Genomic DNA, 19,285 nt, shown 5'->3' with positions numbered 1-19,285 from the left:
CGCCGCGATCCGCCATCGGTCGTAATCTAGCCGCCAGACTGTCGCCACGCTGCCGCCGTGCATCCGCAATGCAGTCGTCGTCGATCTTCAACAGTCGCCATCCCACTCGGGGCGTCGTCGCAATGCAGTCGCAATGTGGCCGCCTGCAGTCGCCATACTGCCGCCTGACCATATTTGACCGCCCGAAATCGCCAGTAGTCGCCGAAAAATCTTGATCGCCGGCAGTCGCCAGTAGTCGCCAAAATATCCGCCTATGTGTGACTTAGGCATAAGGGACTATTCAGCGGCGCTCATTGCAAACAAACTTGGGAGGACCTGTTGGAGGCGCGCACATTTGCGAAGGAGGACTCACTCGCTGGTGCTTTTAAGAGAACCTTGGAGAGGGTGCGTTTGGCACGCTGGTGCAGTTATTACGTACGCTGAAGGACACCAGCCTCCCCCCGCTATATGTAAGGTCCGCTCGCGTCCAACTACGCGCAGAGCTGCCTGCCGGGTTTCGCCCGCAGGACCGGAGCCTGGACCCCATCGCCTGGACCATCCACCTGGACCTTCCACCCTACCAGCTACAATCCCCGTGTGAGTGTGTCTGTTTGTCTGGGGTCATAAGTTAAGACTGTTGCTAAGACTGCCCTGTGTCCTGCTTCTTCTTCTTGTACATCCTTTCGTTTCCTCTTTCCTCCTGTATATTTGTAAATAAATTACCTTGTTCTTTCTTGGTTTTCCCTAATCTGATCGCATCCGTCCTTTCTTCCATCGAGTACCTGTGGCACGGTTAGGAACCGCCATAAGCGGGTTTGGTCTTTGTTAATAGCTCAGATCGTGGATTGCTAACCACTCGGCATTTACCAACATATCCGTGGTTCGAGAGGGAGTTATTCCCTCGTTTCCGGCCGGCGTTGGTACGTAGGTAGTAGTGAACCCCTAGGCCTAACAAACCCTATCTAACGCCGCGCTGGGAAGGACGCTATAATTCCCAGGACTCGGGACGGCCAGCTAAGAAGACAAGGGGATTAACCCCCCCCCTTGATAAGGGGAGAGCCGACCCCCGAGATCCGTAACAATATTTTTCTCACCTGTGCAATGCTCAGTCAGTTGAAATTGGCTGACCACCCCTTCAGCTCATCTTCTCCCCCCTCTTGATATTTTCTGACCTCATTAACCCTTCCCAAACATTCCCCATCCTCTCCAAGATACAATTGTTTTTTTTCTCACCTCTCCTTAACTTCCGGGTTTTTTGTTCCATTTCTTTTTCGTTCCTGATTTTCCATTTCTCCTCTTGCTGTGTTTGAGACTACATCCAACTTGTTCATCCTATGTCCTTCTCCTCCTTCCCTTGATCAAATTCTTCCTCCCAGGTCCCTCTACCATGCTGTTGAAGTATTTGCCCCTTCCCACGACATTATCGTTGTTACCTCCACCGCCAAAGGTGTCAGAGGTTATGTTTTCACCCCTCTGTTTGTGAGCAAAAAGTTGTGGGTGGATTATGCCAAACCTCGGTGGAAGGAAGAGTTGGTTGGATGACGTGACCAAGCCAATCAGACTTCGGTTAAGATCGGGATGCAGATCCGGCCTATCAGTGGGATGCAAAACGTAAACCGTTCATCCTGGCTCTACCAGGCCAGGTGTGCGCTCTACCAGGTGATGTTTCTGGTTTTGTTATGTTCTCATCTATTCTTCTGTATTTGAGCTCTTCCTGAGGCCTCGACTTCATATATAAATAAATAAATAAACAAAACCGTTATAAAGCATCAACTCAAATCAGACAAGACGAATCGCTCACGGAGATGACGTGCGTACACGGTTTGGAGAGATTGTGCACCGTTAACAAGTTAACAAGACGGCGTAACGCTGGCTCACTTACCCGTGTGACATGGGTCGTACTGGTCGTGCTAGTTGGACCAACGTCTGAAGCAGCGGTTACTCGATCTCCCATCCAAGGTTGCCCTCTCATTCCCTGCATTCCAATCACAATGACATGGTCATGGCCAGGAGGTCCCAACCAACAGCCGACAGTTAAATACATAGAAATATCAGGTCCCGGAGTTAATCGGCATTTCCCATTCCAAACTAGGAAAACTAGGGTCATGATGACACCTCGAAGGAAAGTGTCTTCGTTTGAGTTTGCACGATGGGGACGTCCATCGTTGGAATCGCAAACTTCTCACGTTGCGAAAGTTCGCTGAAGCTCACACTTTCCGTCGGGATGAGCGGGGGCTGGCCAGGGGAGGTAAGTGGGAGACAATGATTCGTTAAATTATCCAACAGGTGGACGTGTTTGTTGATATGGTTTGTTAAATCGATACAAAAAATATGCAACAAGGTAATGTTACCTCAAAGCCGCACTCATCTTCTGACTCGCTGTTTTCCGATTCCGAAATGTCTCCATTGGTTTTGGGTTGGTCCCCTTCTTCACAAGGGCTCTGCACCTCTTCCCACCCTCTTCCCTCAACGTCTCTCTGTTCACCCAGCATGCCCGATACGTCATCTTCCAGCTCATCAAACTCTCTCCCCTCGTCGCTAGGCGGAGCCACCAATACAACCGGAACGACAACTATTGGTTTTGGTTCCTTCAGCTTCTCCATTTTCTCTTCAACTTCCTGTGCTGCTGCAGAGCCCCAAGCGTCCAATTCCTCCTTCGGCTCGTCATCCAAGGCTTGCACCTCTGAATTAGCGACCGCGACTGCGAACGGCTCCGTCTCGGTACCTCGTTCGCCCCAGGCATCTCCCGCACCCCTTTTCAAGTGCGAAGGGGAAAGTGAAGGTGAGGGCGGGAATGAGTGCGAAGGAGAGCACGATACCTGTTCATTGTCCTCTCCAGTTTTCTCACTTTCCTTTTCCGTCTGCTCGACAACAAGAGCGGCAGGCTTCTCTTGCACTAGGCCCACGCACTTCTCAGCTGATTGTTCTGAATGAACCTAAAATGAATCGATCAAGGCATTAGCAATTCGGAATCGAAGGAAGGCAATACATCGAATGAACATACATCATTCCGGTTCAGGTTATAACAGGTAACGAGGTGAAGCGATGCAAAAGGTGCATGTGCTTCCAAAGCTCTACTGTGGCCACGAGATCGTCTTACGTGGAAACAATATTCAGCTTCTGACGGTCATTGTGAGGGAAACTAAGAGTGACCAATTTGAGAAAATAAACAAGGCCTCAGCATCATTGGTCATATTTGGAGTCTATCCACGAAGGTAACACTGCATTATAACGGGAAACAGTGAGGATACTAAAGGGTGGCCTGAAAGTCACTTTACCCATGATACATTGGGTGGCCTGAAAGTCACTTTACCCATGATACATTGGGTGGCCTGAAAGTCACTTTACCCATGATACATTGGTTGACCTGAAATTCACTTTACCCATGATACATTGGGTGGCCTGAAAGTCACTTTACCCATGATACATTGGGTGGCCTGAAATTCACTTTACCCATGATACATTGGGTGGCCTGAAAGTCACTTTACCCATGATACATTGGGTGGCCTGAAATTCACTTTACCCATGATACATTGGGTGGCCTGAAAGTCACTTTACCCATGATACATTGGGTGGCCTGAAAGTCACTTTACCCATGATACATTGGGTGGCCTGAAAGTCACTTTACCCATGATACATTGGGTGGCCTGAAAGTCACTTTACCCATGATACATTGGGTGGCCTGAAAGTCACTTTACCCATGATACATTGGGTGGCCTGAAATTCACTTTACCCATGATACATTGGGTGGCCTGAAAGTCACTTTACCCATGATACATTGGGTGGCCTGAAAGTCACTTTACCCATGATACATTGGGTGGCCTGAAATTCACTTTACCCATGATACATTGGGTGGCCTGAAATTCACTTTACCCATGATACATTGGGTGGCCTGAAAGTCACTTTACCCATGATACATTGCTCGCACCTCCCTTCCTTCCCAAGATGTCGAAGCGGATTTGGCGATGAATTCCGTGGTGCAAGGAGAATGGAGCGCACACAGGTACAATGACTCATTAATGATCGCAAGTACAGGTACTGCACAATAAAACCGAAATATATTAAAGGAGTCCAAGAAGGAATGCTTTACTGTACTAGGGAGGGGTAAAAATGACTTTCAGGTAGGTCATCCTGTAGAGCGACATCCGAGAGGTGGCGGTGGTTTCCAATCCAGATAAAGGCAACGGTCTTAAGGATTTCAGAGTCCAAGCTTGTGGAAACCGAGTTTGTCTCACAACTACCAAACTACCGTTGGATAGTTGGTAAAAACAAACAAAGATGGCTCACTAATGAAGTTCAGGGAGGAGGTACCCGGAAATCTGCTGATCCAGACTGCTCTGGTCTGGTCTACGTGTTGTGCTAATCCCACGGTTCATGTTATGTCGGGAGGAGGAGGTAGTGGGTGGGGGAGGTTAAACAAGTTGCAAAGTTCATAAGGTTTTTTGCACCGAGCCCACTGAAAAAAAAACGAAAAAGAAAACATTGCGGTCAGGAAGTTGTAAACAAATAAATCCTTTAAGACCAGGGCTAAATGATCTTTGGGGTAGGCTGGGAACCAGAAACATGCCTCAAAAAGACAAAACATGAGGTTCAAAACATAAAAATAAAACTTTGCAGACATTAATGGGAGGAAGGGGTGGAGAGATAAGGTAAAATAACCCTATGAGGGACTGACGGATATTTCTTTACTGTTTATAGAGATTTTAAAATAAATTACCTGAATTTGAGGCAAAACCCCCCTTTTCAGCCTCTTATAGAGGCGGAACCGGATGGGGAGCACACCCCCATGAGACCTTACAGTTCTGATCTGTCATACCCAATTTGGTCCATATCAGTCATGTAGTTTGTGAGGAAAATGTGTTTTAGCGAGGATGAGGGATTAGGGGAGGGAGCCCGTGGCCCCCTCTCCAGGAGAGATATGGCCATGGAGGCACAACTTAAGGTTAGGGCATGGTCCCGATGCCGCACGGTCAGTTTCGTCTGGATCTGGATGTCGGTTTCCGAGAATAAGATTTTTGAATGAAATACCAATAGTTGGGGCAAAACCGCCGTTCATCCCCTTTATAGGGGGTGCGTCCGGATGGGGAGCACAACCCCATGAGACCTCGCTGTCCTGATGCATCGTACCAAATTTGGTCCATATTGGCCAGGTAGTTTGTGAGATGATGTTTTAGTCAAATGTTAACGGACGTACGTACATGTACGTATGGACGGAGGATGGACGGCAGACACCAGGACCCACTGAGGGTATTTCGGAAATACAACCTACAGAGTGATGAAAAGATGGTACGTATAGTGAAAGATTGAAATGAAGAATAAAATAAAGAGGAAAACCTGAGAGGCGTTGAAGAAAGATGAGAAATCAGGTGGTCTTTGTGCAGCCACAGCAAGAGGGGTGAGGCAGAGAGGAAGAGGAGATGTCGCCACATCAATCGCCATCCACTCCTCATCCTGGGAGTCCCAAGGAGGTGCAAAGGGCACGTGGAAGCGATGATAGATTGGGGGTGTTGAGATCGGAAAGAACAAGTACAAAACAGAGCATTTAACAACGCAGAGTGTCTCCGGGGTATTTGTCTTGGAGACCCCTTTCACACACACCAGCGAGAGCTATATTAAAGTTGGTGTGCGTGCGGACTCACAGACACACAGACACCGACACACAGTCCGATCACAATCGCCTCTCCCGTTCCTTCAGGAAACAGCTTGGCTAACAACAACACACACACTTCATGACTCGCCATGAAAAATCACTCAAATATCAGGAATACGGATGTCGAAGAGATAAACAACAAGATTGGTGCAATTATTAAATGGGATGCATGAAGAAAGAAAAGGGAATCTGGGTGACGGGAGCGTATATGGAAGAGAGACGTCAAAAGGCATGTTGCGACACATGTGTTGAGAGCAGCACAACTAGCGACAATCTGAACAAATTGCAAATTAACACCATCACGATGAAACCAAACCAAAGACAGAAAAAGGTGGTGGTAGAGGACTGGAAAGGCAGCATGAAAAGAAGGAATTTTGGGAATAGTAGGAAATAAAAAATCAGACTTGCAAAATGGAGGTTAACCGACGGCCTCTCAAGGCCACAATGATTACGGAACAGTGAACACCTCAGTGGATTGCGCCGGTTGTCGGCTGGGAGAATGCGTGGAGATGCGACGCTCCCACTCGGTGGTTCCGGGCCCCGTTCCCGCTTCCATGAAGGAGCGTTTCATCTCGTTCATGTTCGCCTGACGCTTCAAGAGATCATCTTGGGCTTTGTCCACATCCTGCAGAGCACCACGAGAAATCAATAACATGTGGGTGAGAGGGGAAAAAAGGCCTCACACAGGGAGTCGGGGCATCGGAGCACACGGCAAGTGTCTCGGCGGTGACCCGGCTGGTTCTGCAAAACATCCGACGGTCCGCAACAACAATCGCGTACCCAAGCACATACGTGCAGTCGAAAGGTTTAACCGATTTCCCAGCTGGATGCAACAGAAAGCACATGAACGGCGAATAATGTGGCCATATGAACAGGTCACCTAGGCAGCTTGTGATGGGTGGGGGTGGGATGGAGGAAATGATGCTGATGGATATGAAAATGGATGCAAAATGATGTAGGGAACCCTCATGATGCTCAATCGAACCTGGACGGACCCAATATTCAACAACTCGGGACGTCCGGTGTCCGCTGGTCACAAACAAGACAAATGATACAAACCTCTAACATTAGCCTGCTATGCCTCATGTATATATTTTCGCCTTCAATTTTCTTTGGCCTCCTCTGCAAGAGGGAAATGGGAGAAGCCATGTCAGGGAATGAAAAGCAAAAAAAACAAAAAATAATATTTGATGATTCAAATGGAAAAGTGCATGATATTGATATAAAAAAAAAAAAAAAATGAAAATGAAAGGTCAAAAACTGAAACAAACAATTTACTTATGAAATCGTTTGCAGCACAAAGCACAAAGAATACCAAATAAGGATGGTGCTTCAAATATGACCTGGATTTTGGACTCTTCTTCTTCACTATATAGCTCGCACACGCACGTTACAAAACCGATACTTTGCTCGTCACGATAGTCTCCTGCGTTGGACATTCACTTCTCCAAATGGAGTTGAAGCTTTTGTATACATTCAGCTAGAATTGTTTCGGGCCTGAACATAGTCCGTGCTTTCATAAAAGCTTTATTTGTTTAAAAACTTCCTGCCTCCTCAATCCCAGCCTTTAACACATTCCTCCTTGACAGGCCTCCCCAAGATAGTTCAAAGCCGAGAGAGTGTAAATTTCAATAGGCTTGGCGTTTTCATCGACGAGAAAGGTCAACTGGTTACTGTTCCACTCTCTTCGTTATCTTGGCTTGCCGCCATTTTGATTTCCAGCACATGCATCGATTGATGGCCATTGGCCTGTTAAAGGCAAATTGCCTCGAAGTTTACTCGTTCTACGAGGTTGAGAGTTCTACGAAGTTGATAATCATGATATCAACTTTCCAGAACTGGTGGCGCAACGGTTAGAGGTTAGAGCATCCGCTTTGAGTCTGGGACGTCACTAGTTGAAACCCCGGCCGAGTCATTCCAAAGAATAATGGTACGTGCTGCTTCCTTGTTTGACATTCAGCATTCAAAAAGGATAGAACACGGAAAAACAACCATGAGTTGGCAATCATGGCTCATGCTTTGATGTGCCGAATGGTTTTCTCTAAGGGAAATATAATATAAATATATATACCACATGACCAAAAGTATGTGGACACCCCTTCTAAGTCGTGGATTCGGCCATTACAGCCACACCCATAACTGACGGGTATATAAAATCAAGCACACAGCCATGAAATCTCCAGAGACAAACATTAGCAGTAGAATGGGCCGTACTGAATCATAGCGCAGGCAGGTTGGTGGTCTTTCTGCCTTCTACCGACTCCTCTCCGGCCTAGCTCCCCCAGCTCTCTCTGTGCTCTGTCTCCCAAATATTCCTACAGGTCGCACAAGATTTGCCAGCAACCCTCTTATGGTTAAACTGCCAAAATCAAGACTCTCTGCTCACCTTCACTCCTTCATTCCTCTTTTCTCCTGCCTCTGGAACAAACTCCATCACTCTCTTCAATCCCACTCCTCCCTCCAGGTCTTTAAAACAGCTGTTCACCACCATCTCTTATCTTCCCCCATCCAAAACCTTGATCTTTTCTACCCCCATTAATTCATCCAGATCCACTTTTTTGAAATACCAACTTCTTTCCTGGAAGTCCTAGCAGTGTCCATATGTTTTATACCTCTCCCACCCCCACCCCACCCCCACCCCCACCCCTTTTCCCACGCCTCCTCCCCCCAAGCCCTCTCCCTCTCACAGATCTCCCGATGTCCCTGCTCTCTACTGTTGTACTTGTGTGCTTCCCTCTCTCTCCCCATCTTGTCTCCCGCTCCCTTTATTATGTTTTGTGTGTCCTTTTGTTTTTTTGTGAGATTAATGTTGGCTCCACCCGAGCCTCGATCTTTCCAAAAAAAAAAAAAAAAAAAGAGCTCAGTGACTTTCAACGTGGCACCGTCATAGGATGCCACCTTTCCAACAAGTCAGTTCGTCAAATTTCTGCCCTGCTAGAGCTGACCCGGTCAACTTTAAGTGTTGTTATTGTGAAGTGGAAACGTCTAGGAGCAACAACAGCTCAGCCACGAAGTGGTAGGCCACACAAGCTCACAGAACGGGACCGCCGAGTGCTGAAGCGTGTAAAATTCGTCTGTCCTCGGTTGCAACACTCACTACCGAGTTCCAAACTGCCTCTGGAAGCAACGTCTGCACAACAACTGTTCATCAAGAGCTTCATGAAATGGGTTTCCATGGCCGAGCAGCCGCACACAAGCCTAAGATCACCAAGCTCAATGCTAAGCGTCAGCTGGAGTGGTGTAAAGCTCGTCACCATTGGACTCCTGAGCAGTGGAAACGCGTTCTCTGGAGTGATGAATCATGCTTCACCATCTGGCAGTCCGACGGGACGAATCTGGGTTTGGCGGATTCCATGAGAACACTACCTGCCAGAATGCATAGTGCCAACTGTAAAGTTTGGTGTAGGAGGAATAATGGTCTGGGCCTGTTTTTCATGGTTCTGGCTAGGCCCCTCAGTTCCAGTGAAGGGAAATCTTTACGCTACAGCACACAATGACATTCCAGACAATTGTGTGCTTCCAACTTTGTGGCAACAGTTTGGGGAAGGCCCTTTCCTGTTTCAGCATGACAATGCCCCCGTGCACAAAGTGAAGCCCATCGAGAAATGGTTTGTCGAGATCGGTGTGGAAGAACTTGACTGGCCTGCACAGAGCCCTGACCTCAACCCCATCAAACACCTTTGGGATGAATTGGAACGCCAACTGCAGGCCAGGTCTAATCGCCCAACATCAGTGCCTGACCTCACCAATGCTCTTGTGGCTGAATGGAAGCAAATCCCCACAGCAATGTTCCAACATCTAGTGGAAAGCCTTCCCAGAAGAGTGGAGGCTGTTACAGCATCAAAGGGGGGACCAACTCCATATTAATGCCCATGATTATGGAATGAGATGTTCAATGTTCGGGTGTCCACATATTTTGGTCATGTAGTATACACACACACTATTTCGAAAATGCAAAATCATAGTTTTGAAAAGTTTAAATAAATAATTTCTAAGAACCATCCAAAATTATTTTGTATATTCGTTTATTCTCGATTTAACTAAAATGAGTGAAATTGAGTCGATTAAAGAACAAAAATTCAAGTAATCACAAGTTTTTAGTGAAATATCTTGTATTTGCCCATTGGGCTGTGACCTTTACCCCAAATTGGATTTTTGGCTTTTAAAAAAAAACAATAAACAAAATACTTTTTATAGACATCTATCTATGATATAGGACAGTTTTAAGCCTATTTATGTGGTTAAATCTGCACCAATATGGTACTATTTCTAAAAAAGCTGCCTTGCTTGATGCTCAACATAAAAGTAGAGCACGGACAAACAACCATAGGTTGGCAATACGAGCGCAAGCTTTAGTGGGTCTAATGGTCTACTCCTGCATTCAAGGAACTCAATTATTGATTTAACTCTTCAAAACTCCCTTTTCTGCCCCATCCTTTCCCATTCCCTTCCTATTGTCAACTTTACTTTTTCTATTGCTCTTGTACATAATGTACAACAACAGCAACAACAGGCATTTTAAGGCCATTTTCCCTGCAGGAGCAGGGGTTGGCCAATATACATAATGTACAGATGGGCCAAAAAAGTGTTTTCTACTGCTGGTCATATCCTGAAAAGATGCCTTCGTTGTTGCAAAATACAAAACAAAGGTTTCCCTACACGGTAAATCCAGTCCATAATGAATACTCTTACATTTGTGGGGGTAGATAAAAGGATACCGTAGGGAAGGTAGCATTGTATAATTGTAGCATGGACCGTGGACACGTAGGAGAAATCTCGATGTACTTAAGTAGGGAAACTGTAGCTTAAGATCGTTTATGTGTCTTCACATGAGGGGTGAAGCGGTGCTAATTAGTGTAGGGATTCAGGCTAATTTTCCCCAGGACGTGATTTCCCCTCTGTAATTTTCCCATTACGTTTTGCTGACAAGGCCGGCCATGAAAACCTACATTAAACTACAACAACCGCCGACAGAACTCAAGTAGAGTCGATTGGACTAAACCCTGCCCAAAGGACCTAATAAGGAAACAGGCCACGCTCCTGATGGACATGATTAGCCCATAGGTTGACGGGCGGGCCCAACTGGGAGGGACGTTCGGGGATTGGCTCTCAAGAGGCCGAAGAAGAGTGCGTCTCTCTCTCTCTCTTTCCCTCTCTGCTGGTTTTTGCACGAACAAGAAAGGCACGACATCTAGTCGATCCCATGCTGGTTGGGTTGGTGCGCGTTGTTGCAGAGTGAGGAGCTCTTCGCTGCGTTGGTTGCAGTTGAGGAGGTTTCGGCGACTGCTGGGCTCGTGGTGGGCAGGGATCCGCGCTGTGCTTCCCCGGACAGCAGAGGGACACAAAAGAGGGCCGTCTCGATAACTTGCCTCATGACTTCGAAGCCATCTTGTGTGCTCATCAAGCGGGAGGCTCTGAGCCTCGTCACCACCACTCTCAGCAAAAAGGGCCACTTGAGACCAAAGCTGAGTGCTGAGTGCAAAAAGGCATTTTATTTTATTGTATCATTACCCTTGTCTGTTATTCGGTCCATATGTGGAGGTACCTCAAAGTAGGAGTTTCAATTAGTTTTTTAACCACAACTTTATTTTGTCTTTGATTTATTCTCATTAAATTGATATTTGTTGCATTTTATTTGTCGTGTTCATTTATTCTTTGTGGTTTCGGTATAAACCCGTGTGCTCTGTTCAGATAAACGCTTCGCATTCCTTCATCCCGCACGCGACAAAAATACCACTATTTTCAGCCTGTCGCCTCGAGAGTAAAACTGTTTCTGCTATCCGTCATCCAGCAGTCTTAATCGCTGGTGGCAGGACAATACTTATAAACTTAGGAGCATTCAAGTGCAAGTAAATTGTGATGGGAAGCTTTAAACTTGCAAAAAAATTAATAAATAATTGGTCTGTTGTTTGCTACCTGCACAATCTCATTTCCTGAGGTTTCCACGGATGCATCTTCCTTGCTTTCCACCACCTCTTCTACCTCGGTCTCCACTTCTGCTTCCGCCGCGACAGGCGTCACCGTGACAATGGGCGTAAAGCTGGTAGGTGGAGGATACGTAGCTCCAGTGACGGAAGGAAGTGGGCCATCTGTATGTACATTCATGGTAGGCCCAGATGATCTTGGTCTCTGGCCCTCTGAAAGAGCGGAGGAAGAGTGGGCTGCAGAAAGGGCTGTGGAAGCAAAATATGGGGAATGTTAAAAACAGAGTGCATGAAATAATGGAAGAAAAGTGGAGTGAAAGGTAAAGTTAATGAGAAAATATGAAGAGGTTGGCTGGGTTCTAGTGATAAGGAGGGCAAAAAAATCCTTCATAAGGAAGATGGGAAAAGGTAGTGTTGATGTTGAAAAATGATCAGGTGACAGGTAGAGGCTTCACACCTGCATTTGCAAGTCTAGGCAGTGTGTGACGCTTGCTGGCTGTGCGGTTGAAGAGTGGAGCGGGACGGTGAATCTGAGAACTGGCTTGTCGTGTTTGGGCCTGAGTGCGCCCCGAGTAACGAAACCGTGAACCCAAAGTGAGAAACCGCCCACGTGGAGGAGCTTCAGGTGTTACGAGCCTGAAGAATTAGGTTGAGAAAAGGGTCGAAACAGAAAATGCATAATCGGTACCTGCTAACACACAACCAAATATTTTACAACTTCCACCATAAAAAAAACAATCATGTTGAATTGATGACGTAATTGTTGAAGGACTAATCCAACGTTCATTCCAAGTGCATTTTGGCACGAGAGATGGGCAGAACACCTGAATGCGAGTTTCCACCTAACATAATTGCTTCGTGCAATAAATTGTTCAGCATATGCAGCTGATGCACCCTTAGATTTTTTTTAAATTCTGAGCAAATTTGAAAAGTCAGAGACAACAGCATGTGGATCATTCTTCACCAGCATGTGGGTCATCCATCACCAGCATGTGGATCATCCATCACCAGCATGTGGATCATCCATCACCAGCATGTGGATCATCCATCACCAGCATGTGGATCATCCATCACCAGCATGTGGATCATCCATCACCAGCATGTGGGTCATCCATCACCAGCATGTGGGTCATCCATCACCAGCATGTGGATCATCCATCACCAGCATGTGGATCATCCATCACCAGCATGTGGATCATCCATCACCAGCATGTGGATCATGCATCACCAGCATGTGGATCATCCATCACCAGCATGAGGATCATCCATCCCCAGCATGTGGATCATCCATCACCAGCATGTGGATCATCCATCACCAGCATGTGGATCATCCATCACCAGCATGTGGATCATCCATCACCAGCATGTGGATCATCCATCACCAGCATGTGGATCATCCATCACCAGCATGTGGATCATCCATCACCAGCATGTGGATCATCCATCACGAGCATGTGGATCATCCATCACCAGCATGTGGATCATCCATAACCAGCATGTGGATCACCCATCACCAGCATGTGGATCATCCATCACCAGCATGTGGATCATCCATCACCAGCATGTGGATCATCCATCACCAGCATGTGGATCATCCATCACCAGCATGTGGATCATCCATCCCCAGCATGTGGATCATCCATCACCAGCATGTGGGTCATCCATCACCAGCATGTGGATCCTCCATCACCAGCATGTGGATCCTCCATCACCAGCATGTGGATCATCCATCACCAGCATGTGAGTACAGAAAGATGGGTTAGGGACGTAAGATTTTGAAGCAAACACAGAATTGAGGCATTTGGCCTTCTCACGAGTGGAGTCGGCTGTGGTGCCATTTGAAATGAGGGAAGGGATGAAAGGGGACCATACACCAGAGACAGACTTGACAAGGAACTACCAGGTTTTAGAGGAGGGAGGCAAGTTTGAAAGTTCGGTCTTGAGAGTAGAGAGATATTGTTTCCTGGCTCTCCTGAGGGTGGACACACACTTGTTCTGGGCTTTGTGAAAGGAACTGACATTGCCTTCAGTTGAATTTGCCTTCCAGGAGGCAAAGGCAAGTTGTTATAAAGCAACTACCTCACCACAGGATTCAGAGTACCAAGACTGGTTGGATGGGTAAGATAACTGAAGACGAGATGGTATGGATCTGTGCATAAGAGAGAGCAGGTTTCTGTGGAAGAATCCCCTGGCTGAGGTAATTTCAGGGGTGGTAGATATAGGAGAATAGTCCTGAAATGTGATGGCTGCTTGCAGTCCCTGCCAGTTTGTCCGAGGGAACTGCCAGACTCGCCACGCTGAGGCTGTTCTGTGAGGATGGCCAGAGATGGTGACCTTCACAAGCACATGATCATATGAACGAATTTATTGGGGCCAATCTTTTGTACAAACTAGATCCGCACCCATGGCAATATGATGGCAGATCGATACATTGATAAGATCTTACAGCAACATACGTCGGCTTCTCTTCACCAACATGGTCCAGGAATCATCTTTATGTGTACAATAATGCTCCTGCTCACAGCGACATTCGGACAAGGAATGTTAATCTCTGGGATATCATAGATTGTTGCGTTTGAACCTTGCAAAGACAGCCTCAGACCCTCGATGAATGAATGAATGAATGAATGATCGTTTTAAGGCCATTTTCCCCGCCAGTGCGGGGGTTAGCCTTGCGGGCCCCATGACAATCATGGTTCCCTGTTTGAGGCAATGTTTTTATGGCCGGATGCCCTTCCTGACGCCAACCCTTAGTCGCCTCTTACGATGCGCAGGGATACGGTGTACCTATTCTAAATCGGGGTACACACCGTGATCATTCATCCCAGCAAGCTGGTACTCAATGAGTGTGCAATGAGTAACAAATGAGTAACTCGATGAGCTGGAACATTATCTGTTTCGGACGTGAATGCCATTCCCCAGGCGCATAGGCCACACCGGTGTGGAAGCTGTTACTTGGTGTCCCTCATTTACAAACAATTGATGCAATTGTTTAAAGAGAAAGCCAACCACAATGTTCTCAGTGCAACTTGAGATCGGTCCTCCTTGGATCTTAGGATGACACCCATAAGTAAAACAACACAACACAAACACACACCTGAAGAAAGTGTGGTGCTCCACACAGACTTTCCAGAGGCGCTTGGAGGCACGATGACTGGGAAGCTTGAAACCAATGGTGCTTTCGTACTGCTCCAACTATGGTAAAACGAACACATTTCGAAGTATTACAAATAAATTAAAGTTCTGACATACTTCCCACCACTTTTCCCCTTTACAATATATACAGGTAGTGGACAAATAAGGAAACACAAATGTAAAGTCACTTAATAGGGCGTTGGGCTACCAATTGCAGCCAGTACGTCCTGCATGCACGGCGGCATAGAGCCCACCAGCGTCTGCAGGAGAGATGTGGAACCATTCTTCCACGAGGTCAATCAACTCACAACGTGTTTGATTGTGGTAGGAAATGCTGTCTCAGGTGTACACCAAGAATATCCCATAAATTCTCAATTTGGTTCATACCTGGTGACTGACAAGGCCATTACATAATATGGATAACATCAGTGTCATGCTCATCAAACCATTGGGCGACCACACGTGTTCTGTGAATGTGGACATTGGGGAGGGAGGGGGGGAGGGTATCTTCTCTTGCAGCCATGCTAGCCAAAATGATACGCAACCAGGCCTGTGCAGCATTTTTAGGCATGACCCTAAGCATGCTGGGATAGTATTTGCTTAATTAACGCATGGGCCACACATGTGTGGAAGCTGTTACTTGGTGTCCCTCATTTACCTAGGTGTTTCATTTTATGTATGGAAACAACGCCCTATTAAGTGACTTTACATAAGTGTGTGTATATGTGTATATGTGTATATATAAATATATATAGAAATATATATATATATAAATATATATATATATATAAAAATATATATATATAAAAATATATATATATAAAAATATATATATATAAAAATATATATATATAAATATATATATATATAAATATATATATAAATATAAATATATATATATATAAATATATATAAATATATGTAAATATATATATAAATATAAATATAAATATAAATATAATATATATAAATATATATACTGTATATATATATATATATATATATATATATATATATATATATATATATATATATATATATATATCTTCTTTCTATGAGAGAATCTAGAGTGGTGAAGAAGATGGAGACAGGATATTGGAAAGGGTCAAAAGGTCATAAAACAATATATTCCAATATTACATGTCCAGTATAAACTCAAAGTAATTAACAGAACAATGTCGTGAGGCTGAGATACAAATGTTAGAATTTGAATTAAGAGTCATGCCCCTGGAGGACTTAGGGATGCACTGGATACACAAACACTGATGCTGAGGGTCGGTACGAAAGTAATGCCTCGTTTTATTTCTCACCGAATATAATGCCAACTCGAAAGCACCTGGAGTATTCAGACATCATCTTCCATGTACTCAAAATAACGATAGCGGTCTCAAAATAACGATAGCGGTTTAAAAAAAAATACAAAATGAAAATTGATGATTTTATGCGGCCTTGACCTTTGAGCTTTAGATCTAAAAACATAATCAGCTTCGAGCTTTTGATTGGTGAAGCACTTCAGTGCCCCAATATGCAAATTCTTAAAATTTCAGGTCAATTGGCCAAAAATTGATGATTTTATGGGATGCTGACCTTTTGACCAAATTATTAATTTGCCTTCTCCATATTCTCGTAATAAAGCTTTGGTGAAAATTTGATGACAAAACTCAAATGGAAAAAAGGCACCGCCCAGACAGACACAGACGCAGACACAGACACACACACAAAAGTAATTGCAAAAGAACGTCTCCTGTTGTGCAGGGAATATGTGTACACCTGTGGCAAATATGAAGTTATTTTTTATGCCTCTGCCGACGAAGTCGCCTGAGGAATTATGTTTTTAGGTTGTCCGTCCATCCATGATAGATTTTCCTTACCACCATAACTTCAGAACAGCTAAAGGTATCTTAGTCAAACTTTGCAGAGATCTGTATAATGAGGTAAAGATGAACTGATTAAATTTTGGGGTCACGAGGTCAAAGTGCAAAGGTCAGAAGTCATGTTAGGTAAAAATACTGTTACCGCGATAACTTGTGAACCAGTGATGGGATGCTGACCAAATTTGGTACCATTATGTAGAATGATGTAAAGATGAACTGATTACATTTTGGGGTCAAGACGTCAAAGGTCAAAGTCTAATACGTCTATAACTTGAGAACGGCTAAAGTACACCAATTCAAACTTGGTACAGGTATGTATAATGAAGATTAAGCGATTAGATTTTGGGGTCAAAGGTCATATCTGTAATAGGTCTAAAGCTTGAGAACGGATGAAGTGATCTAATTCAAACTTGGTACAGGTATATATAATATTGTAAAGATTAACTGATTAAATTTTAGGGTCAATAGGTCAAAGGTCAGAGGTCATGTCAGGTAAAAATGTGCTAGCTTGGGCACAGCTGAATGGATTTAAATCAAACTTGATACAAGTATCATAATGATGTAATAATGTGGGCGGAGGCATATCGGTCGACGTCGTGACGTCGAAGAGTGCCGTTTGAGTTCCATATAGTCTCCATAAACTTTGAGGCTTGTCATCGATATCGGTTTCTCTTTGCCCAATGTCCAACAGTGCTCACATCAATGGTGGAGTCATCATGCACATTCTTTAAACACTTATGAATATCCACTGAAAGAACCTCATCCACAGTGAGAAATTCAATGACTGTTCTCTCCTCCGTACACACACATACAGCGGGGCAGCCATTTTCAAAGCTTGGTGTGATCAACTCAAAATGGATGGCAGTTACAAACCCTTCACATAGCTTCCGTACGATACTTTGGTTACAAACTGAAAAATAAGAGGCATTACTTTCGTACCGACGTGCTTGTGTGTGTGTGTGTGTGTGTGTGTGTGTGTGTGTGTGTGTGTGCGTGTATATATATATATATATATATATATATATATATATATATATATATATATATATATATGACCAAACTCCACCCATAATTGTCAGCAGGAAAAGCATAGGCCTGCCATTTTGGTGCTCTCTTAAGTCTAAGATGTCTTCAGAAGTCTCCTCATATTTAGAGCCACCATGCTCGATAAAACTTTCCGTTCAGTGTAAAACAACCAAAACAACTATTAAAAGGATCATCAAATATTCAAAGGTTGGAGAGGTTAGGTATTATGGGCCTTGTAAAGGTGACAATACGTACAGTCCTCAAGCTTCAGGCCTCTGGTGTCAGCCTTGGCGCCAGTGACATTGCAATCTATTTGATCTATATAAATAACCATGACATATTATATATGCACAGAAGTAGTAGGCATGTTGTTGCTTCATATACATTAACTGGGTATTTATATTTTCGGGAAGGATTGTTACCAATACCTGCCCAAGTAAAGGGATGTACTTAGCCCACGGACGAGTACTTAACATTTGTTTGGCAACGACTTCATCATATTGGTAAAACGTAGCACACCGAGCTACATGTCCACACATAACCATTCCAAAGTCAAACAGTAATAAAATAATGAAATGGGATATAACGATGCAGTGTGCTTCATGCGAAAGAATATTTCCCAGTTTTATTGGATATATTTTCGTTTCCAGGTGTCTCCTGTGACCCGTGATTTCACATTTAATGTAAATGGCATACCTATAAGAAAAAGCGCATTGTGTTGCCTTGTTTAGAGATCAAATCAGCTGCACAGGTTAAACGAAGCTTCAGGACGACCTATGGAAGGCAGCCACCAGTGAGGAAAATGACTCCTGAGCGGCACAAGAGGTTTACGGAGACTGGTAGCATCCCACAGACAAAGGGGGCAGGCCAGACAAAACCAGGTGGTGTGGATGTTGAGTCGTTTGAGCGCAGTTGCCATTAGTCCATTCATTCAGACTGCCACAAGGCAGCTGTCTCCATCACGCTATATGGCACAAAGTTCTGCACTCGCGACTGCGCACAAGGTTCAGCTGGTGCAAGCACTCAGGTTGGTCGACTGCAAGTGGCGCATGGCATTTGCAGTGGACATTATGGAACACTTAGACGAAGACAACGGATTCCTATGACATGCGCTATTCTCAGCCAAGTCAACTTTCCTCATTTCCAGGAAGGTTAACAGACACAACATCAATATCTGGAGCTTTGAGCCTCCACATGAGTTCCAAGACCTTGAGCGCAACAGCCCAAAAGTTATGTGTGGTGTGGTCTAATGCATGACCGAGTCATTGGGCCATTCTCCTTTCCTGAAGTCACTATAAAGTCTGCCAATTACCTGGATATGTTGGAGAACTTTGTACTCCCACAATTGGTGAACCTGCAACCAGAGGTAATTTATGGACAATCAGAACTCCCCTACATAGTTGTCTGATAGTGCGCAATTTCCTCAATGATTAATGGACCAGGCGCGATGGTCCAAATCTGCAGTTACCACGTTCGCCGAGCATAACTTCTCGATGTTTTCTATAGGGTTATGTGAAGGACATGGTGTACTGAACTAGGGGCACCGATATTACTGTTTGAACCAGTGACCACTGCCGGAGGGAGGGGAGTAATGCACGTGTGTAAATTATTTCCAATTATGAAAACAAATCCCCTCGTTCCTTTTGGGAGCAGGTTTTCACCAATCTTGACAATAAAACTTTGACAAATGTTCCTTA

General features: G+C 44.9%; 1 protein-coding gene across 9 annotated transcripts in view; it reads right to left on the bottom strand.

Annotated features, from left to right (window-relative positions):
* LOC137427291 (protein 4.1) overlaps positions 1 to 19,285 on the bottom strand; it is a 100,060-nt gene that overhangs the window by 14,683 nt on the left and 66,092 nt on the right. For 3 of the 9 annotated variants that reach the window (XM_068116684.2, XM_068116685.2, XM_078778451.1), the window contains 9 exons: positions 14,651 to 14,748; positions 12,011 to 12,189; positions 11,546 to 11,802; positions 6,689 to 6,751; positions 6,096 to 6,254; positions 5,314 to 5,430; positions 2,331 to 2,915; positions 2,095 to 2,214; positions 1,862 to 1,954 (listed from right to left, as the gene is read on the bottom strand). In XM_068116684.2, the coding sequence (XP_067972785.2) occupies positions 1,862 to 1,954; positions 2,095 to 2,214; positions 2,331 to 2,915; positions 5,314 to 5,430; positions 6,096 to 6,254; positions 6,689 to 6,751; positions 11,546 to 11,802; positions 12,011 to 12,189; positions 14,651 to 14,748 (1,671 nt within the window). The remainder of the gene's footprint in view (positions 1 to 1,861; positions 1,955 to 2,094; positions 2,215 to 2,330; positions 2,916 to 5,313; positions 5,431 to 6,095; positions 6,255 to 6,688; positions 6,752 to 11,545; positions 11,803 to 12,010; positions 12,190 to 14,650; positions 14,749 to 19,285) is intronic. The other 6 variants (XM_068116687.2, XM_078778453.1, XM_068116686.2 and 3 more) reach the window with 3 other exon arrangements.

This window comes from Myxine glutinosa, chromosome 5 (assembly GCF_964187855.1).
Source record: "Myxine glutinosa chromosome 5, kmMyxGlut1.1, whole genome shotgun sequence".
NCBI lineage: Eukaryota > Metazoa > Chordata > Myxini > Myxiniformes > Myxinidae > Myxine > Myxine glutinosa.
The sequence above is the reverse complement of the archived record's forward strand: the minus strand, read 5'-3'. Positions and strand labels throughout refer to the sequence as shown.